We start from the raw sequence: 27710 nt of genomic DNA, 5'->3' as shown, positions 1-27710 counted from the left end.
TGAAAGTCACTTTTCAATCTGAAATACTTCAATTTTTATCGTTCAAATATTGAATGAAATAGGAAATCATCATTTTTGATTGCATTTTTTATATTATGCATATCAGGATCATTTGGATGGAACAATCATTCATAATCGTAATTACTCGTTATCAATTGATTAAGATTATTCAAAAATTTCTTACAAGCATTCAATTAATTAACCTTACAAAAATACAATTTCGTTTTGCCAACTAAATACACATTTTTTTAAAAAAAAAACTCGAAACTTTATTCGGTTCAAAAAGCAAGCATTTCTTTTTGGAATAGTTTAAGTAGCGAAGAATTGAATAGTTCTTGATGTTCAACTCCAAAAAATGCAAAATTCTTTGTTATGAGGTTTTATGATGCTTATTTTATCTCACTCTCACAACTTGCAAAAACACATACCGCTTATCCTTTATATAGATTCATTGGAAATTCTCAAAAAATCGATTGGTAGGGTTTCAACGTTGGTGAGTTTGTTGTTACAATTGTCCTCATGATTAAACTATATTTATTGAGAATTTTCTTTTTTTTAAGGGTGCCCCCGTATGTACGTTTATTTGAGAGGAGGAGGATTATATTTTTGAAAGGGTGAAACATTATGAATGTGTTAATTATATAATAATATATATTATTATAAAAAAGAAAAAATAAAGCACGTTAAAATTTTTCTTTCTTGATTTTTTACAAAATCTACTTAGAATTATGCAAAATATGACTAAATAATTATAAATTTCAAGTTAAATTTTAATTTTGATAAATAATTTAAATTTCAAAATATCAAGTTCAGTTCGACTATGTATGTAGTAATTCCTCAATAAAGTGCCAAAACCCTATTAAAATATATGAACATTTTCAACATTTTAATGTTTTTATTTAAAAATTTGATGGAATATGAGCTTCAAACAATTATTATGTAAATAAAAATAATTAAATATATGTATTTATTCGTATTACAACCGTAGTAAGTCGATTCTTCCTTTCTTCTACTGAGATTTGAATTTGATTTCGAATTGTAAAGAGATTCAAAGGGAAAATACTAGCGGATAAAAACTACCTCCATGAAAGGCTCATAATGGAGTCAAGTTGTATTTTTTGATATTTTTTGCTTTTCGAGCCTAAATAGGTAGCCAAGATAATGCCTAAAAATAAGGTTCTAAATTCTGAAGTTTACATGATCCTCTCGTGTGCACCCTTAAAAAATTCAATTTTTTATATTACAGAGATTTCATGTTTAAACCACGTATTCCTTTTGATCCATTCTTTATCATAATGCAAATATGTGCTATGCAGTGCACATTTTATGCATTATACACTTTTATTGTATTGGTTCTTGATTTTTTATTCAAATTACCCTTCTCCGAGGAACAAATAAGTAATTTCTATGTAATTGCACTTAGTAACAAGTATTATCTTATATCTTCTTTCGCATATCTACTTGCATTTTCCTTATTGGGGATAGCCTATTACTTTATTATTGGAAAATCTCGAAATGCACTTGATTTCATTTCGACAACATTTATTTTACATGTAATCTTTATTACAATTCATAGTTCTTTCCCAATTAGGTTGATATGGTGGATCATTTCCGTCATTTTGGTAATTATTTCTACAATTATTGCAATCTCAATATCTCTTACATTTGAAATGCAATCAATCAACGTTGATACCACGGTTTTAGGGCAAAATGTATAAAACTTTTGCAATTTTAAACAAAAACAATCTCATCCCAACGTGTCACAACAAGCTTATATATACGTATTACTTATTTCTTATAATTTATTGTACAAATTGAATGATTTCCATTCATTTTGCACTAATTTTCGAATGATTTCCATTCATTTTAATCAAGTGCGTTAACTTACATATGCTCACCTCAAGTATATTAGCGTATTAATGTATAGAGAGCAACAAATTTCAACAATATCTACTCATACATTTTTGCAGTCATCCATTGTATATTTAGCCATTATCCATCATTAGGCATTACTGGATGCTTAAATATTTCTCATAATAAATTGATAATTTTTTTTTAATTTCATTTTTTTAAACCAATTCATATTAATATTAACCCGTGACTTAATATATTTGTTAATGAATTTGATATCGAATAACTCGGAAATCGAAATTGCTACCAATGCAGCCAAACCATCTGAATCTGACAGAATGATTAGTAAGGATTATAATAAGAGATCCATATATACTTAGGAATACTTCTTGTATAAACAATTCTTTTATTCACGCCAATCAAAAATTTGACACATTTAAATGAATTGGGGATTAAAGAAGGAAGGAAATAACCCACTTCCGAATCTTGGAGCAAAATCATTTTCCTTTTCGAAAGATAAACTTGTAGCTCCACTTAAAGCAAAAGATAATCCAATATCATATCATTTTGGTACAGGAGTAACTTTTACATCATCGATGGATCCTAAAAAGCCATTCGAAGCTGCATCATTCAATTTTCAATCACCTGTAAATGGTTTAAAGTTAAATGTTCGTCAAGCATCAAAAGAAAAGGTAGAAAACAATCCAAATGAAGAAGGAGATGATTCACAAATGGGATATGAAAATACTTTTGAAGAAAAAGGCCCTAGTGGCGAAGAAAACGACGAAATTTTAATGGATTGCAAAGCTATGCTTCACGAATTGGTTGTTGGAAAAAACAAGTCATCCTCTTGGGCTGAGCGTGGCTCCGGTAATTTGCACTTCAATAAGTCAGAAGGAGGATATCGACTTACAATGAGACGCCAGCAATTGAAGACACCATGCCTCAATGCTAGATTGTTCAAAGGAATGCATGTTGAGCCAGTAAAAACCAATAAAATTAAATTTAATGCAGTCAAAATCGAAAAAGATCAACAAACATTGGCTACATATTTACTTACCGTTAATACAGCCGATAGAGATCCATTACTTACAAAAATCCAAGATGCTCTTAAAACACTCTAATTATTTATTTTTATTATTATAAAAAATTGTAATTATGATTAAAAGGTTTTATCTATTTACTCTAGCACTAATATTATTTATTTTTATTATTATAAAAAATTGTAGTTATGATTTGAAATTAATAACTAATAATATATGTGTAAAAGTCTCATATTTCTGGACAAATGTACAATTAATCTATTACTTGGAAGCATTATCATATAGTGATATCTCAAATAGGTGATGATTAATGCAAAAAAGTTGTGATATTGAAATTATTTTAAAAATTAAGAATGTTTAACAAAATAACAACACACAATTCCATTTTATTCAAGATTACATAACAAATATCTAATTTACGCGAGCTGGTTTTGGAACTGGAGAATTAACGTTCAAAAAGACTGGTCTTTGATTGTTATCAAAGAGCTGAGTCTTCACATTATTCGCAACCTTGATTATTAGGAAGATAAAAGTGATAACAATGACAAATTTCGTTGAAAATGACATTTCTATGAACATTCCTTCGTAAGTCTGCTGTATTAATATATCTATTTCCAGGGAAATCCTTCTGTTAATTCTTTTGAAAAGAGATTCGTTGTTTTTCTCAACTGCATAACTATAATAAGCTCTAGCAACTTCTGGAGGCTCAGAATTATGGGAATAATAGTAGCTACTAATAGGATATTTATCAATGATTGAAAGAATCTTCGGATCCAAGTGTTTGTTCTTATAAAATTTATTTTCTGTTGTAGAGTTACAGAAAAGCTTCTCAAGCTTGAGAACTTGGTTAATATCCATCTTCCTTTTTGATGTTATGTACTTAAGAAGCTTCAATGCATGGCAATTTCCCATTAATGACATTCTTTCCAATAAAAACTGAGCGCTGTCCCAATAACCTTCTCTCATCATCTCTTCGGCAACAATGATATCACTAAATACAGGTGAAACGTCCAAAAACTTTCGCAAATCAACGTATTTCTTACTGATCGAAGAATTTCTTAGAGAAACATCATCTATAAAGGCTTCTATAAGACTATCTTCAAAGTAATCGTATTCTAAACCAATTTCTGGCATTTTCAAGTCTTCAAAGAAGAGATTTAAGAAAATAGCCAATTCAGAAAAGAAAATATCGCCATCATCTGAAAGAGACTTGATCAGTGGCACGGCATCAGATGCCCTAGTACCATTTGCAAGTCCAAATAATTGTATAATGGCAGATAACTGAGTATTAAACTTACTTTGCTTTTTGTAGCAGTTGTTGAGTATATACGTATAATTTGTTGTGTTTGGATTATCATTTTCTAAAAGAATCTTCATAGTTTGGCCTATGCTTCCTGCAGAATCCGCTTTTTTGTTGAGATCATTTAAAAATAATTGACGAACCCGTGAATATTTCAGCAAATAATTATCGGAATCAGGTATTTCTTGCCATGTCTTACTGGAAATCAAAAATTTGTCCATTATTCTTTCGATTTTTAGAATATTATCTTCTTTGATAATGGAATCAATGTATTCTGTATTTATCTTTGCTCTTAATGGGTCTGCTGTGTATTCCAGAAACGCAAGTCTCGTAATTTGGTTAATTAATAAATAATTTTCGTAATCAACAAAATCAACTGCATGGTGAAGGGCTATGTGGAGTAGATGGCAAAAAATAGAATCTGATTGATAATGATCGTAAATTTTCAATGCATCGAAAATAGTGATATTTGGCGTATGAAAATACTCTAATTGAACAAGTATATCTGCACAATGCTGATTTGTACTTGCACATTTTTCAAATAAACTTGAAATTGCTGAAATAAGATCTCGTTTTTGATAATTACCATTTTGATTAATAAAGTAAGTAGCTACAAGGAAACATGACTCATTTTTATAATGAGAACAATATTCAACGTGGTCATTTAAGTTAAATGAACTGTTTAAAAAATCTTCGGAAAATTGTTGAGGGCTCAAAGACATGCGCCTAGCTGTACTAAGTAACCTAGGAATTATGACAGGCCATGTTCTTTCTAAAAGTAAAAACGAAAGCATGATAATTTTTGTTTTAGAAAAGAATGAGAAAAAGTGACAAAAATAATCATCTGATATGATGATTAGATTTAAGGCTCTTTTGAAAGAATCTATTTTACAATATATCTTCTACACTCTGAAGGACTTCTATCCAATTAGCATAAGCAATATCTTCATTTGAATTACAATTCAAAAAAATATTTAGCTATCCATGCTCATTCTGTTGAGATAATTAATCACGCTATCACTTAACAATCATCCGACCATTTAAAATCCAACTGATTTGGATATAAAATCAGACAAGATTTTATCCAGTTAATTCGATCTAAATATATAACTAGTGACAATTAGTATAGTAATTTTAATATATTATATATATCAAATTTTTATTTGTAACAAAAAAATACTTATATTTTCTAATTCTTTATACCTAAAAGCGCTGCATTCTTTTTCTGTGCATCTAACAGAGCTGTATAAAGATTTTCGGTGTATTCTGGCTTCGATGGAGGACTAGTCACAGTTATTTTTACTTTTTTGGGCTCTTGGTTCTCAGTTAATTGAGCGAAATCATATGTTTCATATTCTATCACGTGATATTTTACTCCTTTTTGCTCTCCTTCTTTATAATTAAATTGGATATCCGGATTAACATAATGATTAAGAAGAACTCTTTCATGATTATCTCTGAACAGAACACGATATCTACCATTTTCCTTATTTTTTAAGATTCTAAATTTTCCACCTACCTTTTCTGTTGGAGAAAAGATAATAATAACCAAAACAGTTATTATGATTTCTTGATCACTGTCATAACCCATTGAATTAAATAAATTAAGTGCTTCTTCGATTTTATCACCCATAATGCAAATGGCACTTTTATATAATTGAAATTTTGATTCTCAATTTTGAAATAGTGGAAATTATTGGAAAAATTCGAATGATAACATTTTATGCAAATCATTTTTTTTGAGAGATTATAAATATTCCATGATTTTGAAATCATAATTCCCATTTTTACATGATATATTGTTGCATGCTAAGTTCGGTCAACGATAGAAATTGAGTGGAAATTAATCGTCGAGAAAGTACGATTATGTAAAGTAAAAAAATGTTGTGGGATTTTTAATATTATATATTATTTTATAATAAATTTTTTTTGAGTCGTTTTAAGAAGCACATATAATTTTTTGAATTTAAAAATTAAAGTAGTGTCAAACGAATTTATCACTTAATTTAATACTAAGATTTCTTAAAATTAATGAAAAAAAGGTTTTCTGAAAACTTTTGAGAATGGTTTTCAAATTCCATTATTGAAAATATATAGGTATTGTATGAAATTCAAACTCTATATTTATTAAAATTCTAAATTTTTAATAAAATAACTTTTCAGAGGAATATGATTTTGAATGGTTGATTAATAAGTATAAAAATGTCTACGATTTTAAGGAGGGAATTGTTCCTTATGAGGTATACATCATAACTATATACCTCATAAGGAACAATTCCCTCTTGATAGCTGGGAAACTTTCTCTGAATAACTTATCATTTGGAGAAAGTTTCCCAGCTATCTATTAGAAACTAAAGGCTGTGAGGCACTAATATATAATCAGTGCCTCATAGCCTTTAGTTTGTTATTAAAAACGAGAAAACTTGTTCGAAATGATAAACAATTTCGAACAAGTTTTCTCATTTTAAGGAGGGAATTGTTCCTTATGAGGTATACATCATAACTATATACCTCATAAGGAACAATTCCCTCTTGATATCCTGGATATTTTTGAATATATTTTTTTAATTAAAGTTCTCAAAAGTAGGCAAACCCAAATTTTAGCTAAAAGTGACAGGGAAAAAAAACGTTTAGTATTAAAAAAAAGACCGATGAGAGCTTCGTTCGAAATATAGAGGGAACTGAGAATGCGCAACCATTCTCAGGGAATATTGGATGCTATTCCCGTTCCCTCTGTATGGAAAATTGAGGTTTTCAAAGGGAGTTAAAATAATATCAAATTTATACTAATTTACTTCAAAATACAAAAGTATTTGACAGCTAAAATTAGTTACTTTAGCAAGCCTATCAATACCCTTTTACGATTATTGCTACTTTTTCGAAATAAAAGTAAAAACAAATTTATACTAATTTACTTCAAAATACAAAAGTATTTGACAGCTAAAATTAGTTACTTTAGCAAGCCTATCAATACCCTTTTACGATTATTGCTACTTTTTCGAAATAAAAGTAAAAACAAATTTATACTAATTTACTTCAAAATACAAAAGTATTTGACAGCTAAAATTAGTTACTTTAGCAAGCCTATCAATACCCTTTTACGATTATTGCTACTTTTTCGAAATAAAATAAATTTATTATCAAAAACCTTTTTTTCTTAGTAAAAATAAAAATGTTATTTTATATCAAGTTTTTATTCATAAATTTTTATAATGTTGTATAAATTTGAAGGTGGAAATCTGTAATAATTTTATCTTGAAAAGACTTGGCATTCTCAACAATGAATTGAGGGGTATTGCATCCAAATTCTGTAATTTGCGTGAGAATACTAAGCTTGATTTCCATTGGGATACTTAATTTCGAAAAATACTGGGTCATTCGTTTTTGAACCTTTGCTGCCTTGACAACTTTATCAAGTAGGTCATCTAAACCCAATTGAAGCGTATTTAAGTTTGCTGATGAGTTAACTATTAACGATTTAATTTTATCAGTGAGCATTATACATTTTTCTGTATCCAGTCTGATTGTAGACTTTTTTGGCTTTTTTTCAGATGGCAACGGATTTGGAATTTTGTCTCTGAGCCTTATATCTTGAGAAATTCTGTAATAAAATGAAGGAACGATAAAATCGATTAATTTCATCACAAATCGATCAAATCTCATGAAAATTGTTCCGCCAAAGTAGTAATATTTAATTTTTTTGTTAATCGATTCTGAAATGTTATTTGTGAGAGCTAAATTTTCATCTCTTTCAGCGGCTGTCCATCTTTCTTGGTTTGATATCCATTGATTTTGTATGTATTTTGAAAATTCTGGGAATTTTTCGGCTATTTCCAGAATTTTTTTGAACGTTGGTTCAATCCATTCTTTCTTGCCATTTCTGCCGTATGCAAGATAGTTCATTTTTGTATCTAATATCAATTTGTCTGAACTCTCAAATGCATAATCTTTCAAATTTTTTCTGAACACCCTCATTACATGAACTGCACACCAATGAAGGATAACTTCTGGAAAAGAGTTGATAATCGCATTTTCGATTTCTTGTGCACAATCTGACATAAAATATTTTGGTTTTACTTTTGCCCAGTTAAAAAATGCCTTGAGACAGAATGCAATATTTTCTGAAGTGTTTGGATAAACGACAAATTGAAAAATTGGGAATGCATGTGTATTTGGAAATTTGGCTGATATCATGTAAAACAACATTTTAAATTCAAGTAATGAATGGGTTGCATCAATAAAATGCTCTTTCACAATTTTGATTATGTCCAGAAATTTGAAAGAAGCATAATAAAAGATTAATTTCTTTGGTTTGTTGTAATTATCGACATCGAAATAAATTAAATCTTTTGGTGACTCTTGTTCTTTGATACCCTTAAATAATTGAGTTGACTTGAATTGATTATCATCGTACTTTTGAATACCTTTGATCTTTTTATTTAGTTAGTATACATATCATGTGTACGGAGGCACTGCGAGCCTCCTTACCCATTATATGTGAATTTGACACTTTACAAAACCGTTAACGCATATTTTACAACACAAACACAAACACCAACTTAACCTTAAATATTTATAAAGCCGCCAACCACTTCACCTCACTAACGTTTTCACAAACGACTTCACTACTGTAAAAAATAAACGTTCTCACTTACAAAAGTATTGCAACTCTTCCCATTGCTGTGCTTCACACAATAATTCATATTCTTCAGTATCGCTGCTGTCGCTCCAATCGTCAGAGTCAAAGTCACTGTCAAAATAAATGTTAGTAAGTTTTGACAAAGCTAATGAAACACGTTTACCGTTTGTATCGTATGCTTGTATAAACTTTCCATTCTTCATTCCTTCGTAAACGCTCAAACTAACTTTACCCTTTCTCCCTCGTATCTGATAGAATGTATTTTCACGAGGAACGAAGAACAAATTCTTGAACTCATGACCGTTGTAGTTTGTTATCTCAATAGTTTTCGTCATTTATATAAAAATAAACTTAAAAATAAAATAAAAAATAAACTTAAAAATAAATGATATCACCACCCTCACACGTATGAAAACATAGCACAAAAATAAATTTAGGGTAGAAGGTTAGATCTAACCCGATTTCTAACCTCATTTCTACCCTGTTGAATTCATTGCTTTATAACTCTCTTCCTTGGTTTCTTTTTAGTTGCTTTCTTAACATCTGTCTCCAACTTGACTGTCTTTCTTCTTCGTCCGTAATGATACCAATTACTTCCACCAGTCAATGGGTCAAATGGTCTTTCGTAAGGGTTTCCATACATTCCATAGGGACCATACGGAAGAACTGCTGGTGGAAGTTGTGGAGAAGAAACATTTTCTTTAGTTCCATCGACTCTATTTAAATGCATTGTTTCACCTTTCATCTGGTCATTAAAGTCTTTTGCGTGTTTTGCAAACTCATCGTCCTTTCCTAAAGCATTTTCTGACTCAGTCGCAACTAAATTGGATGCTTTATTTATGAGCCCTATTTTATTTAATCTTAACTTCTTTGCAACCCAGCCTCCAATCTTTCCTTTATTTGCATCTAATGTCTTTGAAACCCTTCCTCCACTCATTTTATTTACTGCGTCATAAGCTCCAAGTGCTTTTGCTCCAAATGCTAATGCTTTTGTTCCCATTGCGCCTAAAGCTGCCCAAGCTACCATTTACACCATATTAAAATCATCTCTCTTCAATATTATCTCATAAAAGTTCTCGTTACTGGAGAAAGTCAATGAAACATAAACGTTCTCACGGGCTTCGCCCTCACCGCTTTGCGGTCTATCTAACTTATTTCTTATATCATCTATACGCTTCAAAATGTCTGAACAATTGCTAACATCTTCTACAACAGTTATTTCATCATGAATGACCTTCAAGAACAAGCTCATTTAATATGCTATTAAAATCATCTCAATAATGAGTCCATCCTTTCCATCTTTAGGTAGCACAACATCTTTCATTGAAGAAGGTTCGACAAGTCTTATGTTAAACTTACTGACAAAGTTTGTTATACTATATAATGCTTCGGCGGCGAATACATATAGTTTGAAAGACATAATATAGATTCTTCAGCAAATTCACTTATACTGGATTTTATAACAATGTTCTCACGAGACCAAATACCATCAATTGACAATCTTGTAAGCAATCCTGCTGAACCTTCTACTGTAAACGTCGATGGTAACATTCCACGAAGGTCATCTATTGACATCTTTGAGTCACTGAATTTAAATATTTTCTTAAAGCAATCGTCATTATCTAACCATGCAATAGCTTTGAAGTTTTCATTCGAATATACATCTGCTGCATTAAATGTAAAACCTGACTTCTTTGCAGAGACGACTTTAAAATCTATTGAGTTTGTTTCAAAATTATATGCTATGGTAACTTCTGAAGGTAATGGATGCCCTTCCGCAGTCAGTTGTTCTCTCACTACCGTTTGAAGCTTTGTATTAAAAACTTTCATGTCATCTCCTGTATCTAAGTTCACATACACAGCAACAGGAAAACTATCTTGCTTCTTTGTTTCATCATTATACCTCAAAACATTAAAGTTCTTCAATAATATTGTTCTTCCTGCTGGAATACTTCGTCTTATTTCAATAGCTTTCTCACCTCCTACATACTCTACCCAGTGTCTTGGATATTCATAAGTATACTGACTTTCTTGAATTTTGGTTGGTTTCATCATAACGTGTTCATAGTATATCTTTATACTCTTGTCAGTTAGACTCGGTGCTATGTTCTGAATATTTCTGACTTGCATTTTTAATGGAGATAAAATGAAGCATTTAATACATGACGTAGATGAAGACATGAATGAAACTACAGACAAACTTAACTCTTCTCTTATTCTTCCTTTCAGCAAAGATTATGAATTCTGTTCAAATGGTGTGTATTTCTATTGTGGAAAGATGGGTTCAGGTAAGACATTTAACCTCATTCGTCATATACTCATAACAGAGCGTTTAGGAAACGACTCATATTATGACCAAATCATTATATCAGCAACTTCAGACTCTATGGACTCAACAGCGAAAACATTTATGTCAAAAGTTCAAGCCTCTGTCGTTAAAGTTCCAGATAGCGAACTCATTGAATTTCTTCAACGTTACATTCGACGTAAGAGGAAATATTATGCTATCGTAGAGTTCATACAGTCAGGAATGCAAAAGACTTCTGAAGAGATGGAAAGAATTATTGACAAACACCACTTACGTCAGTACTCAGGAGTTTACGATATGAAACGACTTACAAACTACATTCTATCAAAACTTTCAAAATACCCCTTCAAAAAATATCCTTCAAACACTCTGCTCGTTTGCGGCGACTTCGCCGGAAAAGGTTTAGTTTCAAAACCAGACTCACCATTAGCTAACATCATTACTAAAGTCAGACATTACCATTTAACTGTAGCAATACTTATGCAAACATGGAGGTTTTTAGCTTTAAACATAAAACGTCTCATAACTGACTTCGTTATCTTTCAAGGTTTCTCACGCTATGATATTGAACTCATTTGGAAACAGTCAGGTATAACATTACCTTTTGAAGAAATTTGGGAAGCATATAAGTCTCTCATCTCTCCTCGTTCATACCTTGAGATTCATATCATGACTAATACCATTAAAGTCAAAAATATTCCATGGGAACGACCAACATTATTTTAAAGCTTAACCTTCAATTGACTGATGGTAAACAAATTCCATGCATCTCTGTCGCCATTTCTGTTAATTAATACCTTAATTTTTAATATTACGCATTTTTAGGTGCAAAATTTAAAAACATTCTAATACAATAGAGCAGTTTCCAAAAGTAGCATACAGCATGCAAAGCTAAAGAAAGATAATCATAATTAATACCTTAATTTTTAATATTACGCATTTTTAGGTGCAAAATTTAAAAACATTCTAATACAATAGAGCAGTTTCCAAAAGTAGCATACAGCATGCAAAGCTAAAGAAAGATAATCATAATTAATACCTTAATTTTTAATATTACGCATTTTTAGGTGCAAAATTTAAAAACATTCTAATACAATAGAGCAGTTTCCAAAAGTAGCATACAGCATGCAAAGCTAAAGAAAGATAATCATAATTAATACCTTAATTTTTAATATTACGCATTTTTAGGTGCAAAATTTAAAAACATTCTAATACAATAGAGCAGTTTCCAAAAGTAGCATACAGCATGCAAAGCTAAAGAAAGATAATCATAATTAATACCTTAATTTTTAATATTACGCATTTTTAGGTGCAAAATTTAAAAACATTCTAATACAATAGAGCAGTTTCCAAAAGTAGCATACAGCATGCAAAGCTAAAGAAAGATAATCATAATTAATACCTTAATTTTTAATATTACGCATTTTTAGGTGCAAAATTTAAAAACATTCTAATACAATAGAGCAGTTTCCAAAAGTAGCATACAGCATGCAAAGCTAAAGAAAGATAATCATAATTAATACCTTAATTTTTAATATTACGCATTTTTAGGTGCAAAATTTAAAAACATTCTAATACAATAGAGCAGTTTCCAAAAGTAGCATACAGCATGCAAAGCTAAAGAAAGATAATCATAATTAATACCTTAATTTTTAATATTACGCATTTTTAGGTGCAAAATTTAAAAACATTCTAATACAATAGAGCAGTTTCCAAAAGTAGCATACAGCATGCAAAGCTAAAGAAAGATAATCATAATTAATACCTTTAAAGTTTAAAATCTTGATTTTTTTTAAAATCAAATATTTATAACTTTAATACATACAGCTTAAACCTTATACTTGTTTTCTCTTGTGAGAAAGCAATCTTACAAAGCTAACAATCCTAAAAAATAAAGAATTAAAATTTAATAATTTAATCTAAAATTAAAATCAAAATTAAATAAAATGAGTTCTTTGTAATAATACTTTCAAGGTAGGATATATTTTAGTGGGATCTATTGAGTCATCACTAACAGCATTGAGCAATCTATTGAGCATTGAAATACTCTCGATTTTTCTTTGTCTTTTTACATCAATTTCTGCGTTAGTTGCTTTTTCCATGATCCTAATGACACGGTCCTCTGCTGGATTTTGATCAATTTTGAGTTTGATAACGAAAGATGGTATCACTTTTGTATAAATTTCTATAATAACATCATCAATTCTGAGATTTTTTCGATCAGGAAAATAGTCATGTTTGAGTGTTCTAAAATGAGCTTCAGCAATATTGTTAGTTGCGTCGCCTTCACGCCTGTCACGAGCAATCAATCTTGATATGTTGTAACGCCATTGTCTGTTAAAGTATTGAGATGCTGTTGGATCTGTGTCGAGCAACTCCAGAACTTGATCATAGGCAGCATTTGCTTCTTCCTCATGTTCTGCATCTAATTTGAAGACTAAATCCTTCATCAAATTATAGAATTGTTCAAATTTTTCTTGAGAAGAAAACTTATTTGATTTGCGAAGAATTGCACGAAGAACATGTACTCCGCACCAAAGTATTTGAGCTTGTGGAATGCTTTCTTCTATTGCTTGAGCTATCTGTGGAGCACAGTCCATGCTAATGTATTCTGGCTCAATTGTTACCCATCTGAGATAGGCGCACACGCAAACTTGAATGTTTTGATAAGTGTCTGGTTGACAAAAGAAATATAAAAAAGGAAAAATGTGAAAATCTTTGATTTTGCCAGTAAATGCATACAATGGAATGTTTGATCGCAACAATTTATAGGTGCTGTCTATATGAAATGTCTTGATACTATGCGCATAAGCTTTGCCTTCAAAAGACGCGTAATAGAAACACATATAGGGTGTCCAAAGGTGCGTTTAGCACAGCGCTCTATATGAGACTATTAAAGGAGATATATGCTGATTATAAATATATAATAAAAAATATGAATATATGTATATGATGAGTAAGTTGTATTTTGGCGCCATGCCGGGATATAAAATGAATTTTGAGACAAGAGGCGGTTTCGCGGGAAATTTTGGCGGGATTTTTTTCATTTTTTTAATGAATCATAAAGAAAACATCCTCGCTCTTGCAAAAAAATGCAAAGACTGTAAAAAAATCTACGAGACATTGGTAAAATGCTTCGGTATGGATGCTTCTAGCTATTCCACTGTAACGTATGATGTTAGGATGTATCACTTCATGAACAAAAAGGCGCCCATCATAAAAATTGACAAAAAATCGCCGGATCAAAGAAAAATCAAAGCAATTCTTCAAGCGCTAGATGAAGACCCAAGAGCATCACTCAGAAGGATAGAGGAGATGACAAAGATACCACGTACAACAGTCAGTTATTATCTGCACAATTATTTGAACTACAAACTAGCGTATACACGTTGGGTTCCGCACAACCTTAATTCAGTTCAAAAAAAATCTAGAGTCCAATCTTCGAAAGAGCTCCTCTCTATATTGGGTGCGTATCAATCCAAGAAGTTTCGCTTTTTAGTAACAGGGGACGAGTCTTGGTTTCAATATGCAACAGAAGCCAAAATCATGTGGATCCCGAAGGATGAAAATCCGCAAACATTCCCGAAGAAAAAAATTGACACACCAATGATGATGTTGTCGGTTTTTTGGGGCGTGAATGGCATCATCGCAATTGATATTCTTCAAAAACCTAATACGATGAATGCTCAGTATCTAATTGACAATGTTCTTACTCAAATTATATTTTACTTGTTTTGTTGTTAAAATTGACAAATTAAACAACAATTTTCTGATTTATACATCATATTATTGTCTGAGACTTCAAATGCAATGAGATCATCTGGAGATTCTTCTTGTACTGTCTGAACAAAGATTTGCAATGACACAACATCGTCAGGAGAATATCTAGTTTGAAGAGCATGTATTCTCTCTGCAAATCGTTTGATTGCACGTGGTTTTTGAGCGTACATCTCTGGAATGGACGGACCTGTAAGAGGAATTTCAAGATCTTTGAATGCATTTAGCTGTGCTATCGCTCTTTGATTGTCATCTGTTTGGAAGTAATGTTCTAAATATTTGCGATAAAAGACAGACGAATATTGACTTTTGTCATTTGGGGCGGAATGATCATGTTCTTCAACTATTTTGATTAGTTTGTATTTATTTTGATCCAAGATTGCAACATTAAAATGTGCAGGACATTTTGGATATTTGCAGTGGAATGAAATCTGAAATCTTTCTTTCCTGACACGTTCACCATATCCATACTGTGCTTGTATTTCTTGTTTAACTCCAAATTTACAAAGATCCATAACAGTAAAGATAGTTTCTTCTTCTAATTCCATTTGAAATTGAAATGAAAATTAAAAATTCAGAAATTTGAATAGATTTGGTCTGTAATTAAATGAGAATAGCAGTTTGTTCGTCATTGTTTGAGGCAAGAGTATTATAGGAATATTATATGATGGATTTGAGTTGCATATAAAGAGTGCAAAAGGATAAAGAGAGAAATTTTGTTAGATTAAATTATTAAATTTTAATTCTTTATTTTTTAGGATTGTTAGCTTTGTAAGATTGCTTTCTCACAAGAGAAAACAAGTATAAGGTTTAAGCTGTATGTATTAAAGTTATAAATATTTGATTTTAAAAAAAATCAAGATTTTAAACTTTAAAGGTATTAATTATGATTATCTTTCTTTAGCTTTGCATGCTGTATGCTACTTTTGGAAACTGCTCTATTGTATTAGAATGTTTTTAAATTTTGCACCTAAAAATGCGTAATATTAAAAATTAAGGTATTAATTATGATTATCTTTCTTTAGCTTTGCATGCTGTATGCTACTTTTGGAAACTGCTCTATTGTATTAGAATGTTTTTAAATTTTGCACCTAAAAATGCGTAATATTAAAAATTAAGGTATTAATTATGATTATCTTTCTTTAGCTTTACATGCTGTATGCTACTTTTGTTTTTGAGACATTCCATGATTTAAGTTAAGAAGCTAAATTCTGAAGTTTACATGATCCTCTCGTGTGCACCCTTAAAAAAATGCAAAAAAATTGAATACTTTACTGGCTGGGCAAATTTGTCGCCGCCCCTTTTTAAAATTTTATTGTATGTAATGAAATAAACAAATATTAAAATTATTTTTTGATAATAAGAAAATTCCCAACAGAAAATATTTGAGACAAAGAAAAAAAGAAAATTGAAAAATATTACTCTTCTTTATATTTCATGAGATTTTAAATTTATTCTCATAAAATTGACAATTTTATACGTTTAGATGAAAATAAGTGATTTTGCTTGAAATAAAAGTTATTGTTTGCTTACTGTTGCATGCTAAGATCAGTCATAATGTAAACCTCTCAATTTTATTGTCGTGGGAAGTATCTCAATTCCTTCAAAAAAATTGAAAAACTATTTAATTTTAAAAATATAATACTTTTAATTAGTTAATTAATTGGAGATATTTTTAAAAAAATCACTTTTGATAATACTTTTGAGAACTTTAATTAAAAAAATATATTCAAAATATCCAGGATATCAAGAGGGAATTGTTCCTTATGAGGTATATAGTTATGATGTATACCTCATAAGGAACAATTCCCTCCTTAAAATGAGAAAACTTGTTCGAAATTGTTTATCATTTCGAACAAGTTTTTCTCGTTTTTAATAACAAACTAAAGGCTATGAGGCACTGATTATATATGAACAGCCTCACAGCTTTAGTTTCTAATAGATAGCTGGGAAACTTTCTCCAAATGATAAGTTATTCAGAGAAAGTTTCCCAGCTATCAAGAGGGAATTGTTCCTTATGAGGTATATAGTTATGATGTATACCTCATAAGGAACAATTCCCTCCTTAAAATCGTAGACATTTTTATACTTATTAATCAACCATTCAAAATCATATTCCTCTGAAAAGTTATTTTATTAAAAATTTAGAATTTTAATAAATATAGAGTTTGAATTTCATACAATACCTATATATTTTCAATAATGGAATTTGAAAACCATTCTCAAAAGTTCTCAGAAAACCTTTTTTCATTAATTTTAAGAAATCTTAGTATTAAATTAAGTGATAAATTCGTTTGATACTACTTTAATTTTTAAATTCAAAAAATTATATGTGCTTCTTAAAATGACTCAAAAAAATTTTATTATAAAATAATATATAATATTAAAAATCCCACAACATTTTTTTACTTTACATAATCGTACTTTCTCGACGATTAATTTCCACTCAATTTCTATCGTTGACCGAACTTAGCATGCAACATTACAGCTATCAAATAGATTTTTGCTATTTTGATTAAAATTTGTTAATCAAATTAATAATTTTTTTCAAAATATCTTAAATATCTGGATCACTCACTGATACAATGAATTGAACGATAAAAATAATACAAACTCAAATAAGTTTCCTGTTTTTTAACTAAAAAAAATTATGCAAATTAAATTAAATTGTTTATTCAAATATAAAGCAAAGATGAAGTAATTGCAGTTATCATAAACCTTATGAATAACTCTGTAATTGGTTCAGATTTTCGTAAAAATATTTTTATTAATATCGATAAGAATACGTTTACCTACTATCACAACATATCGATAAACAAGAGTAGAGTGATTTTTATCATCGAAACTTTTTAAAAGCTGTAAGCTGGAAGTAAAAATCTTGTTTTTTCTGAGTCAGTTGTAGAACTATTGATGTACGAGTTATCATTGTGATGTAGAAGGATGTCAATGTACTGACTGAAGGATATGAAGTGAATTGAATTTCATTGAATTTCAATTTGATCAAAATTTGTTGAAATGATATGAATGTGTCAACATCTGTATCACTCTCTTTCACTCCTTCCCTATTCTTTCGAGAACGAAGCTAGCTCAGCTTTCGCTGAGCGAATTGACACTTTTGATGCCCTAAACGTACATATTCTCAAATTTATCGAAAAAATTATACCACCCAAACTAGTATATTCTTATTTTAAATATGATATTATCCTTAGAAATCACACTAGAATATATTTAAATCAACTTTTAAAAAAGTTCGAATCCTGCGCGTCCCACTTTTTAAATTTTCCAAAAGGAAAATTATATTCTCCTAAAATGAAAACAATTTTCCGAATTGACATCCTTAGACTTGGCAATTCTGAGGTCATTTTGGCAATTCTTAAAAAATTCCCGGCGAAATTGGCGCCCTTCGGACGCCAATTTCGCCCAATAAGATACACATATCATAGTTATATGTATTTGGTTTTAGAACCTATTTTTTCTCCTTTTTCTTCATTTTATTTTTAATTTTTTTGTATTTTAATTTCTTTGTGAAAAATAATTCACTATCTGTTCATTTTGATGAGAGTCCTCTGCTATATTTTGTGAGCAGTTAAAAAAAATATTTTAAAAAATTATTGGAAATATAATAGAGTAGGTGCCAAAAGTGCTTACTCTTAAACAACCGTCGGATTTCCGGGTGAAATCGTGACACACTTTCGTCTTTCGTAGGCAGTGGTGGTTGTTACAAAAGGTAACTTCGAATGTAGCGTGAAATCTGCAAAAAAAATTCTGAAATTTGAATGGAGAACACAAAAATTGAATAGTTTACGTCAATAAAAAAGAGAAAAATGAAGCCAATGTGTCTCGAACCTAGGACTTAGAGCAGCAATCCCACTGTTTATCAAATTACACTACATGCATCTCTCACCTCAGTGAATGAGATCAACTATATGATAACTTTTTCCCCATTATATTCTTGTGGAAAAGTGACAAATAGCAACTTTGACCCTCTCTCAAATATAATAACAGAAATGCATTATATTATTGAGAATTGAATATCAGTTCAACAAATGTATCGTATTCACAAAAGAACTCCACAAAACAGTTCAAATGATTAATATTATTCCAAAATAATCAAAAATTTACATAATAATTCATGTAAGAAGGCCATATCAGACGTGAGAAAGAATTAGGCTTAAATTCGTGTTGACTAAACGAAACAATAAGTATAAATATTTTGCATTTTTAATAAATGAGCCTGATTTGATTTTAAAAATCATTAATAATGCCACCATTTTATTTCAAAAATATATAGAAACTAAAATATAGCATTCTTTTGCTTCTTTCAGACTTAAATAATGCAAAATTTACTAATTTTTTTCAAAACTTCGCTCATCCAAGAATTGCCAAGCTTGGCAATTCGTGATGAACAAAATTTGCGCTTTTGGCAGTTCCGACATCCTTAGGTGACTGAGTCGTAAAATTTTCAACTTTCCTCACAACAATTTAGAAATTTTAATGAGTCAAGGAATTGTTCCGAATTTCGAATATATTGGTGCTCATATCAAAGAATATATTGAACAAGGCATTCTCTTTGATACATTCGAGGTAGAAGACATTAAAGCGATTATGAAATATGCGAATTTAACTCCAAATGACTTTGATTCTCTTCTTCAACAGTCATCCATTGCTACAACAGCAAATAAAATATATTATTGCACTCGACAAACGAACATTTCAATAAAAAATTTTCAAGATGCAATTTCAACACTAAATTCTATCCAAAAATACATGAAAATGGAAATATTAGATAACATTATTGACACATTAAATCAAACAGGAAGAATGTTGTCAGATTCAGCGAATAAATTGGAAAAACAACAATCCGAGTTAAGTCAACTTCAAAACGAAAAAGGAAACATCGAGAAAGAGAATCGATCTCTTAGATCTCAATTGAGAGAAAAAGACGACATCGAGAAAGAGAATCGATCTCTAAGATCTCAACTGAGAGAAAAAGACGACATCGAGGAAGAAAATCGATCTCTTCGATCTCAATTGAGAGAAAAAGACGACATCGAGAAAGAAAATCAATCTCTTCGATCTCAACTGAGAGAAAAAGAAAATGTCGAGAAAGATAATCGATCTCTTAGATCTCAACTCAAAGAAAAAGAAAGTAATGATTTACCAAAAGAATTTCTTGATAAAGTTGCCCAACTTAAAAATTCTGGAAGCCTTTCGGAAGTCTACGATTTCCTTGATGAAATTTCACAAAATGGAAATCAAAAAATGATGTTCAAAGCATGCGAAGAAGGACTTTATGAAGTGAAAGGTAAATATGGTCAAAATGTACTTCATAATGCAGCAGCATGCGGAAATCTGAGACTTGTTAAATCTCTCGTTAGAGCTCGATGTTACATAGATGTATTGGATAAAGATGGATGGACTCCACTCATGTGGGCATCAAATAAAGGTCAGCTTGAAGTTGTTCATTATCTTGAATTTGCTGGAGCTTTTAGAGAAATAAGGGATAAAGATGGAAGACAGTTAAAAGATGTCGCAACAAAAGAAGTATGCGATAAAATATATTGCAAAACATATGATGGTCAATATGGTGAATTACGAATTTTGTTGCGTTGAATTAAAGAATAAGCCATTTGTTAGGCTTTACAAGCTGGGATAGCCAGTTGTACAAATAAAATTCACTCAATTTTTGAAAAAGTCAGCGCGAAAAATTTGATTCTTTTGATCTTCAAAATTATTGGAATCGAATTTTGTAAAATTCGATTCCAATAATTTTGAAGTGAAAAAAGAATTAAAATTTTTTCACTTTTTATTTATATCGAAATAGAAATCGACAATTAACAAAGCTTATGAGAAATTATTGTGCCAAGAAATATACTATTTCATAAATATTGCTAGAATTGCACTCATTAATGGCATTCTGTCAACGGGCGTATCCCATATTTAATAAGAAGAATGTTCTAGTGCAATATTAGAAAGATATAGCTGCTACCCCATTAAATGAATATAAGAAATTCAGAGGGAAGGGGAATTAAAGCTGTTTTTTGCTGTTTAAACATGTATAATTTAGCATATATGACGCGATACCTATTCAAATTGCTTCCAAAAATTTATTAAATTACAATACCGAAAAAGATATCTTTAATTAGGAGATTTTGCAATATTAAATTTCCAAAATAGATGAGTTTATAACAAAACATTTATAACGAAAATCGAACAAAAATTATAATAAATATAAAGGTTAAATTCTGCAAGCATGGCAACCACCTTCTGCAACATCTGGTTGGTTGAGATCTTCATTCTTTTGATTGTCAGCTTTCGGCTTTTCTGGGGTACTGACTTCATTATTATTACGATCAAGCCTTGCCATTGAATCTGTACGAGGAGGTGGCATATCTAATGGTATTTCAGATATGTGGGCAACCTGCTCTGGTGTAAAGCTTTCCCAATCGAAAAGAAACGGTGGAGTGCATAATCTGTCAATTGCCTTTTGTATGAGGAAATATATATGAGAGTATTGTGGTACTTCTTCGAAATCTAGTGCTCTGAGTCTACGATAAATATCGATAAATTCTTCCGGTAAGCCGCTGCATAAATCTGCCGCTCTTGTACGTCTCTTTAGCTGTTCTGTAGCCTCGCGATCTTTGCTGCCTGGCCATGGAACTCTTCCTTCAGCCAGTTCAATGACGGAATAAAACCAGGAGAGCATATCATCACGTCTTGAGAGTTCAAAACTGTCGTGTGCGTTAATTGAGGCATAACGGCAAGTTCCTGTAAATCCAGCATCACGGCTAAATGGAATATGTTCTCCGGTTAATTGGTTAATGTAAGATTTTGATAGACCAAAGTCAATCAAACAAACAGGACGTTCTCTATTGGCTCTGATTAAAAAGTTTGCTGGCTTGATGTCGCGATGTACAAATCCATGCCTGTGAAATTCTTCAATGCATTTTGCCATTTCTAATGATAAACGTAGCATAGAGTAGTTAGAGTAATGACGACCTTCACAAGCACGCCTCATATTTGATACAGATGGGCCAAACAAATCCATTACAAAATACCGACACTTATCATTTTGTCCTTTATCTAATAATTTGGGAAAATACGATGAATCTTGTAACTGTTCTAAAAATGCGATCTCATCGACCAAGCCTTGCTTTTCTGCTTCTAAATATTCAACTTTCATTGCATAATGTTTGTTATCACTGGCTGTTGTGTCAACAACGGTATAAATATCACCAAAACCGCCACTTCCTATGTGTTTAATGATCCTGTATTTATCTACTTCGGTTCCTTCTTCAAACTTTGGGCGATTCTTGGAGTCAGTCATAACAAAATTCAGGCTTTTTGAGATATTTACAAAACGTCAAATGCATAAAATCTAATTCTTCAGATAAAAAAATTTTACACGCAACAACCTTTTATTTATACAAGTAATATAAGTAGAAAAATAAATATTATCGTCCAGAAAAAATTGAGCAATAATTTTTTTATAAAAAGTACTTTTCAGAGTTCGATTTTTCAATTGTTTACACTTTTTAAAACACATATTCGTCTTTTTATCCAATTTAACAGTTATTTTACTGTTTTATCCATTTGCGACAACATCGATGTAATTACTTCATTCAATGAAATCAATGCCTATTCATGAAGAATTTTTATTCCACCTAATTACCTTTTTTTGGACTTAAAAGTATATTGTAAAGAAGTTTATGACTTTTTACAGCAATGTAACATATCCAAAAACATATTTGTCCAAATTTGACGCATTAAAGTTCAATTTTCTCCTTAGATATAGAATAAACATATGATCTGATTACCATATTATATAATCATGTTGGGCCTAGATAATTACATTAGTTTATACTTCAATAAGTACATTTTGAAATCTTCGACAACTTTTGAACCCAAATTTTATCAAGGAAATTAGATAAAATCAGTTAACTATCTATGTTACAAACATTTAACATCTTTAATAATCATTATTGATTCGTTTAACAAGATTTCAATCTTAAAAGGATTTCATTTACACAAACATCTAACATCTTTAATAATTATTATTGGTTAGTTTAACCCAGTCTTAGGAACTTATGTAGATCTTCAATGACAGGAGAATCCGTTGCTCAAATGTTTCAATTCTTGACAGAGAAAATCTATGAGGTTTTCCCTGACAGTATTATAACAGACTCAGAATTCCACCAGAACGATCAACCGGACTTCCAATGTTGGAAATTATTTTATATTTGAGCAGATATCAAAGATCATACTGTGCGCTTATGTTATTTAACTTTCCAATAAAGTTTGCATTGAATGAAATGAGACTCTTTGTTTTTCCTTGTTAGAAATAAGGATTTCTGTTATTTCTTTGTGATGTTTCTTGGATGCTACATGAAGAGAGGTCCATCCATCTTCATTTTTAGCATTGATATCTGCATTGTCTGAAATAAGAATTTCTGTCAATTCTTTACAATTATTGTCGGCTGCAAAATGAAGAGGAGACTGTAAAATTAACACTTTTTCGACTTTTTGTCGGGTGCGCGAAGTGACCAAAAAATATTGGAAAAGTGTAATTCTCTAGTATATTTTCCCTTTAATGCCGAGAGCATTTAAATCAAAAATAATCGTAAGCTAGAGAATTTGAGTTTTAGAATTGATATCTGCACCATTTGAAATAAATATTTCTGTTATTTCTTTACAATTATGGTCGGCTGCAAAATGAAGAGGAGTCTGTCCAACTTCATCTTTAGCATTGATATCTAGACCATTTGAAATTAAATATTCAACAAGTGATGACAGATGGAAATAAGGAGAATAAACAAGGCATTTGTTGATGTCATTTGCTTGATCCAAATAAATGAAAAATGATTGAATATTATTGTAGATCGAGCGCAATGCTAAATCAATTTTTATGTTGTGTTCATCCATCAAAAAAGTTACAAAATCAATATTATGTGATATTATTGCAAACTCCATGCATTCGTTACCTGTACAAAGCATTGTAGGCATCATGATATCCTGGAAAAATCCCCATCAATTTATCATAATGAGTTTGAATAATTTCTCCTTCAGACATCATCCATAATTTTTAAAACTATATGGGAAACGTACCTAATAACTTATATCACAATGCCAATTCTCCATATTTTAGTCTTTTCATCTAGAATCAACTTCCATTAATCGACCACAGTACATACTTTAGTCTTTTCATCAATAATCATTGCAAATTAAATTCTATTTTGATTTTATTTTATGAGACAAGCATTGCATGTCTGAATGAGTTGAATAACGTTTTGCAATCTATAGTGTGAAGGTAAAACCTACAACGATTCTTGAATTCTAATTTCGCTTGTATATATTGATAATATTAAAATATTTTTATGTAATTATGATTTTCACTTATAATTTATTGTCATATCCATTTATAATATAGTAGATTTACTACACAAGTCCAAAGTTAAGTAACAACAAATGAAACATATGATGTTTTAATTCAAATTTGATGTAAAAAATAATTTTATCGAGCAAGGATTCAATACAAGTTAGAATCTAAGTCGCGTCATTTCTCAAATTAGAAAACACTCATTTTGGAAATCATCATACTTTTATTAAGTCACTTTCCATGAAGCTTCATTCGATTATTTGTTGAGTTAGTCACTTTTCAAATGAATTCAAATACAATATCCAAATTATTAAGTATTGTAAATGAAATGAAAGAGCGTCCATTATGCCAACTATTTCAAAAATTCGATACAGATATACCATTTCAAAAAGGCGGACATACATTTCAACTTTCAAATTTTATTTCATTTGATAAGATTATTCAGAAGTTAAACTCCAACCAATATAACAACAAAGAAGAATGGTATGATGATATGAAGAAAGCTATATATCCTCATTGGGAACTTCAAAATTTAACAAAAGAAGAAACTGATTTATGCAAAAAACTTAATCGTGAATTAAACCATATGCTAGAGAAACATGTTGCTGGTTTAGGCCTTCTTCCTTCAACAAAATGGGGCGATATTATTTTTAATTTTCAAGACACTTTACAATGCGTTGTTGCTGATTCACCAAAAGTTTTCCAAATACCAAACAGATTAATTGTTAGAAAACCTAAAGTTCCTTCATTGCCAATTCGTGGCTATGAAGATTTAACAAAGGCAATTGCAAAATATCCTCAAGAGAAAATACCAGAAATATTAGAAATAATAAAGAATAATGAACCAGATATTAAAATCAACGATAATGGCGAGAATACAATTGAATTGATGGATCTCAAGGTTAATACAATCAGAGAAATACGAAAACACCTCAATAAGTTTTTCAAGAAACGCCATAACGAGAAATAGATATAATATTTGTTAAAATTTAATGATTTAATTCAACCAAATATAAATGTTGTTAAATTCATTAAATAACAGTTATATTAGAGAGCTTATTTCATGCATTGCATTATTTGTAATAATAAAATGAATTGTATGTAAATATTCTTATTTTTTCAATAAATTACCAAAAATAGAATGAATAATCCAGACATGTCCAAGTATTTAGGATGATAATATTGCATGGCTTGTTGAAACTTCATTTTATCATATGTTTTCATTTTTACTTATCAAATCATTTTCAAGTATATATGCATTAGATATTGGAAATGATGGAATCAGAGTTGGTGTAGCTTCCAATGAGAATGGAGTATTCATTCAGCCTTCTTCTCGCGGAACTAGATCTACTCCTAATGTTATTGGCATATTAAACGAAACAAGAGGCAATGAAACAAAGGAAAAAATCACATACGGTTTCGAAACTATCATTTCTGAATCAAGAAATAAATCGTCAGTACAAAAAAATCCATTCAATTACATCGTAAACCAAGATAGATACAAATTAACAGAATTACATCCTTCAGTCGCTTCTGCACTTCTTTTAAGGAGTGTTGTTCCTACAGTTTCTCAGAAAGATCAAATAATTTTTGCTGTTCCTTCTGCTAGTACACCACATTACAGATCATCGTTGCACGAACTTGCTCAGATATCAGGTTTTACAGATGTTGAAATCATAGATCAAAGTACAGCGCTTGCTTCACTTTATATCGCTGAAAGAGTTAACAGAACAGCAAGAAAACAAGAAACAGTATTATTTATCGAAATAGGTGTTTCTCAAATAGAGGTTACACTTTGGAAGTTCATTCCAATACCAAATCGCGTAAATATCACATTATTAAAATATCATTACACAGATAAGATCAGCGGCGAAAAAATAGACCAATTATTCGCAAGTTATATCAAGTCAAAGCTTTCTACTCACATTGATGAAGAAATTTTAATTAAAATCGGAAAGAAAGCAAAAGAAATGCTCACAACCGACAAATATGCAGAAGTATTTATCAACGAGTTGAATACAACCATTAATGTCACAAGAGATGAAGCTCGTGAAATTACAAAGCCAATAATCACAAAATTAAGAGAGATTCTGAAAGATTTCGAAGCACAAACAGTTGAAATATGTGGTGGAGCATCCAGATATTTCGCAATTAATGAGCTTTCCAAAGAAATTTTCGGAAATTCACTCAGAACAGATTTTGCAAGCCAAGACTCCATTGCTCTTGGTACAGCCTATTATTCAGCTATAAAGGCAAGAATTGCAGGCAATATGAAGCTTTTCATTGATAGAGATGCAATTTTTAATTATTATGTTAACAAAAGTGGCAAAACAGTTCAATTATTATCAGGCGGACAACCATATATTCGCAAATTCTTTAATGTCCTTGAAAAATCCAAGTTTGAATTCTATCTTAATGCAGATCTTCCGAAATCCCTTGAAACAACAGTTGACGTTGAAACTTCTAAACTTGCACATGGTTCATTTACACTTGTTTCGGTCGATGGATTCGATAAATTTGAAGGAAGAGCCGATAAAGATGGAAAATTTTTATTAAACATTACTTTGTTGCCAACACGAGGTTATGGTGAATACATTGTTACAAGTGTTACAGGACAACGTAGAAAGATGAATTTCGATGTCTCCGAGCGTTGTCCTGATGAAAAGAGAGCACCGAGTGGCGGCATTTTCGAGACAATGAAGAAAGAAGTTGCAATAATTAAAGCGAACAAACCATTAACAGCAAGATCCGAATTGGAAATGTTTTTGGCCGATGTTGAAGAGAGATTATTGTATGATTCAGATGCCGCTTACGTTGTTAAACCTGAAGAACAATCATCAGCATTGTCATATATCAATGAATGCCGTGTAAATATGACAACAATGAAGACAAAAAGACTCAGAAAATTGTTAAGTTCCAGCCAATTAAGATTAAATGAATTTTTAATAAGAAGTGATGAAAGAAAGGAAAGACCATTTGCTGCGGAATCACTCCAACAGGCAATAGACCATATAGAAAAGAGAATTCCGGATGCTACTTCTGATGATACAACAGTTAATTCTGTTAAAGATTTCATTCAAAATGCAAAGGATTACATGAAGATGGCTTTGGAAGTAGATAGATATTCGACACCTGTAATCCTTGCAAAGGATTTAAGAAGAAAAGCAGAAAGTGTCATGAAGAAAGAAACAGATCTTTTCGCAGGAAAAAGAGCATCAAATGCACAAGAATTGTAAAATAAAAGTTTATTGATTTCTAATTTTTGTTATATTTTTGCTTTAATTTAGGAAAAATTTTACTAATTTTGGAAAATTTCGCTATTTTTAGAGCAATTATGAAGCCAATTGATCATTTTCTCGATCCCATAGTGATTTTTTCTTTCAAATATTTATTATCTATTATGATTAGTACATTTT

General features: G+C 30.5%; 11 protein-coding genes and 2 pseudogenes across 13 annotated transcripts, besides 6 other annotated features; 6 read left to right on the top strand and 7 right to left on the bottom strand.

Moving 5' to 3' along the window:
* Nucleotides 1-559: 559 nt before the first annotated feature.
* Nucleotides 560-1217: a mobile genetic element.
* A 1073-nt stretch (nucleotides 1218-2290) lies between these two features.
* On the top strand, nucleotides 2291-3042 carry TVAGG3_1078410 (RanBD RanBP3 domain-containing protein; the record flags this gene model as incomplete). Its single annotated transcript, XM_001309378.2, has 1 exon — nucleotides 2292-2975. The coding sequence occupies one exon, from the start codon at nucleotides 2292-2294 to the stop codon at nucleotides 2973-2975; it is 684 nt and encodes a 227-aa protein (XP_001309379.1).
* A 237-nt stretch (nucleotides 3043-3279) lies between these two features.
* On the bottom strand, nucleotides 3280-4996 carry TVAGG3_1078400 (uncharacterized protein; the record flags this gene model as incomplete). Its single annotated transcript, XM_001309377.1, has 1 exon — nucleotides 3306-4988. The coding sequence occupies one exon, from the start codon at nucleotides 4986-4988 to the stop codon at nucleotides 3306-3308; it is 1683 nt and encodes a 560-aa protein (XP_001309378.1).
* A 350-nt stretch (nucleotides 4997-5346) lies between these two features.
* On the bottom strand, nucleotides 5347-5862 carry TVAGG3_1078390 (Ran-specific GTPase-activating protein family; the record flags this gene model as incomplete). The annotated part of the gene is made up of 1 exon (XM_001309376.1): nucleotides 5384-5827. The coding sequence occupies one exon, from the start codon at nucleotides 5825-5827 to the stop codon at nucleotides 5384-5386; it is 444 nt and encodes a 147-aa protein (XP_001309377.1).
* A 918-nt stretch (nucleotides 5863-6780) lies between these two features.
* Nucleotides 6781-8635: a mobile genetic element.
* On the bottom strand, nucleotides 7402-8400 carry TVAGG3_1078380 (MULE transposase domain-containing protein; the record flags this gene model as incomplete). Its single annotated transcript, XM_001309375.2, has 1 exon — nucleotides 7402-8400. The coding sequence occupies one exon, from the start codon at nucleotides 8398-8400 to the stop codon at nucleotides 7402-7404; it is 999 nt and encodes a 332-aa protein (XP_001309376.2).
* A 1572-nt stretch (nucleotides 8636-10207) lies between the features above and the next one.
* Nucleotides 10208-10963, bottom strand: TVAGG3_1078360 (annotated as a pseudogene). Its single transcript has one exon. A coding segment is annotated over exon 1 (756 nt).
* A 49-nt stretch (nucleotides 10964-11012) lies between these two features.
* On the top strand, nucleotides 11013-11867 carry TVAGG3_1078350 (protein of unknown function, DUF4106 family; the record flags this gene model as incomplete). Its single annotated transcript, XM_051256587.1, has 1 exon — nucleotides 11013-11867. One exon carries the CDS (start codon nucleotides 11013-11015, stop codon nucleotides 11865-11867), a length of 855 nt encoding a protein of 284 aa, XP_051076217.1.
* Nucleotides 11868-11928: 61 nt separating this feature from the next.
* Nucleotides 11929-13989: a mobile genetic element.
* On the bottom strand, nucleotides 13079-13741 carry TVAGG3_1078340 (MULE transposase domain-containing protein; the record flags this gene model as incomplete). The annotated part of the gene is made up of 1 exon (XM_001284484.2): nucleotides 13079-13741. The coding sequence occupies one exon, from the start codon at nucleotides 13739-13741 to the stop codon at nucleotides 13079-13081; it is 663 nt and encodes a 220-aa protein (XP_001284485.2).
* Nucleotides 13989-14016: a terminal%2Cinverted (terminal inverted repeat of Mariner transposon ID:TVAGG3_1078310).
* Nucleotides 13989-14863: a mobile genetic element.
* TVAGG3_1078320 lies at nucleotides 14085-14863 on the top strand (annotated as a pseudogene). The gene has a single exon. A coding segment is annotated over exon 1 (779 nt).
* A 60-nt stretch (nucleotides 14864-14923) lies between these two features.
* Nucleotides 14924-16219: a mobile genetic element.
* A 3183-nt stretch (nucleotides 16220-19402) lies between these two features.
* TVAGG3_1078290 (proteasome regulatory particle assembly) lies at nucleotides 19403-20597 on the top strand (the record flags this gene model as incomplete). The annotated part of the gene is made up of 1 exon (XM_001309369.1): nucleotides 19413-20531. The coding sequence occupies one exon, from the start codon at nucleotides 19413-19415 to the stop codon at nucleotides 20529-20531; it is 1119 nt and encodes a 372-aa protein (XP_001309370.1).
* A 466-nt stretch (nucleotides 20598-21063) lies between these two features.
* TVAGG3_1078280 (peptidyl-serine phosphorylation) lies at nucleotides 21064-22273 on the bottom strand (the record flags this gene model as incomplete). The annotated part of the gene is made up of 1 exon (XM_001309368.1): nucleotides 21157-22245. The coding sequence occupies one exon, from the start codon at nucleotides 22243-22245 to the stop codon at nucleotides 21157-21159; it is 1089 nt and encodes a 362-aa protein (XP_001309369.1).
* A 1270-nt stretch (nucleotides 22274-23543) lies between these two features.
* On the bottom strand, nucleotides 23544-23840 carry TVAGG3_1078270 (spectrin binding; the record flags this gene model as incomplete). The annotated part of the gene is made up of 1 exon (XM_001309367.1): nucleotides 23544-23840. One exon carries the CDS (start codon nucleotides 23838-23840, stop codon nucleotides 23544-23546), a length of 297 nt encoding a protein of 98 aa, XP_001309368.1.
* Nucleotides 23841-24556: 716 nt separating this feature from the next.
* Nucleotides 24557-25383, top strand: TVAGG3_1078260 (uncharacterized protein; the record flags this gene model as incomplete). The annotated part of the gene is made up of 1 exon (XM_001309366.1): nucleotides 24578-25264. The coding sequence occupies one exon, from the start codon at nucleotides 24578-24580 to the stop codon at nucleotides 25262-25264; it is 687 nt and encodes a 228-aa protein (XP_001309367.1).
* Nucleotides 25384-25498: 115 nt separating this feature from the next.
* Nucleotides 25499-27553, top strand: TVAGG3_1078250 (ATP binding; the record flags this gene model as incomplete). Its single annotated transcript, XM_001309365.2, has 1 exon — nucleotides 25509-27530. The coding sequence occupies one exon, from the start codon at nucleotides 25509-25511 to the stop codon at nucleotides 27528-27530; it is 2022 nt and encodes a 673-aa protein (XP_001309366.1).
* Between the last annotated feature and the right edge of the window lie 157 nt (nucleotides 27554-27710).

The sequence above is a fragment of the Trichomonas vaginalis genome (assembly GCF_026262505.1).
Source record: "Trichomonas vaginalis G3 chromosome Unknown ctg_128, whole genome shotgun sequence".
Lineage (NCBI taxonomy): Eukaryota > Parabasalia > Trichomonadida > Trichomonadidae > Trichomonas > Trichomonas vaginalis.
The sequence above is the reverse complement of the archived record's forward strand: the minus strand, read 5'-3'. Positions and strand labels throughout refer to the sequence as shown.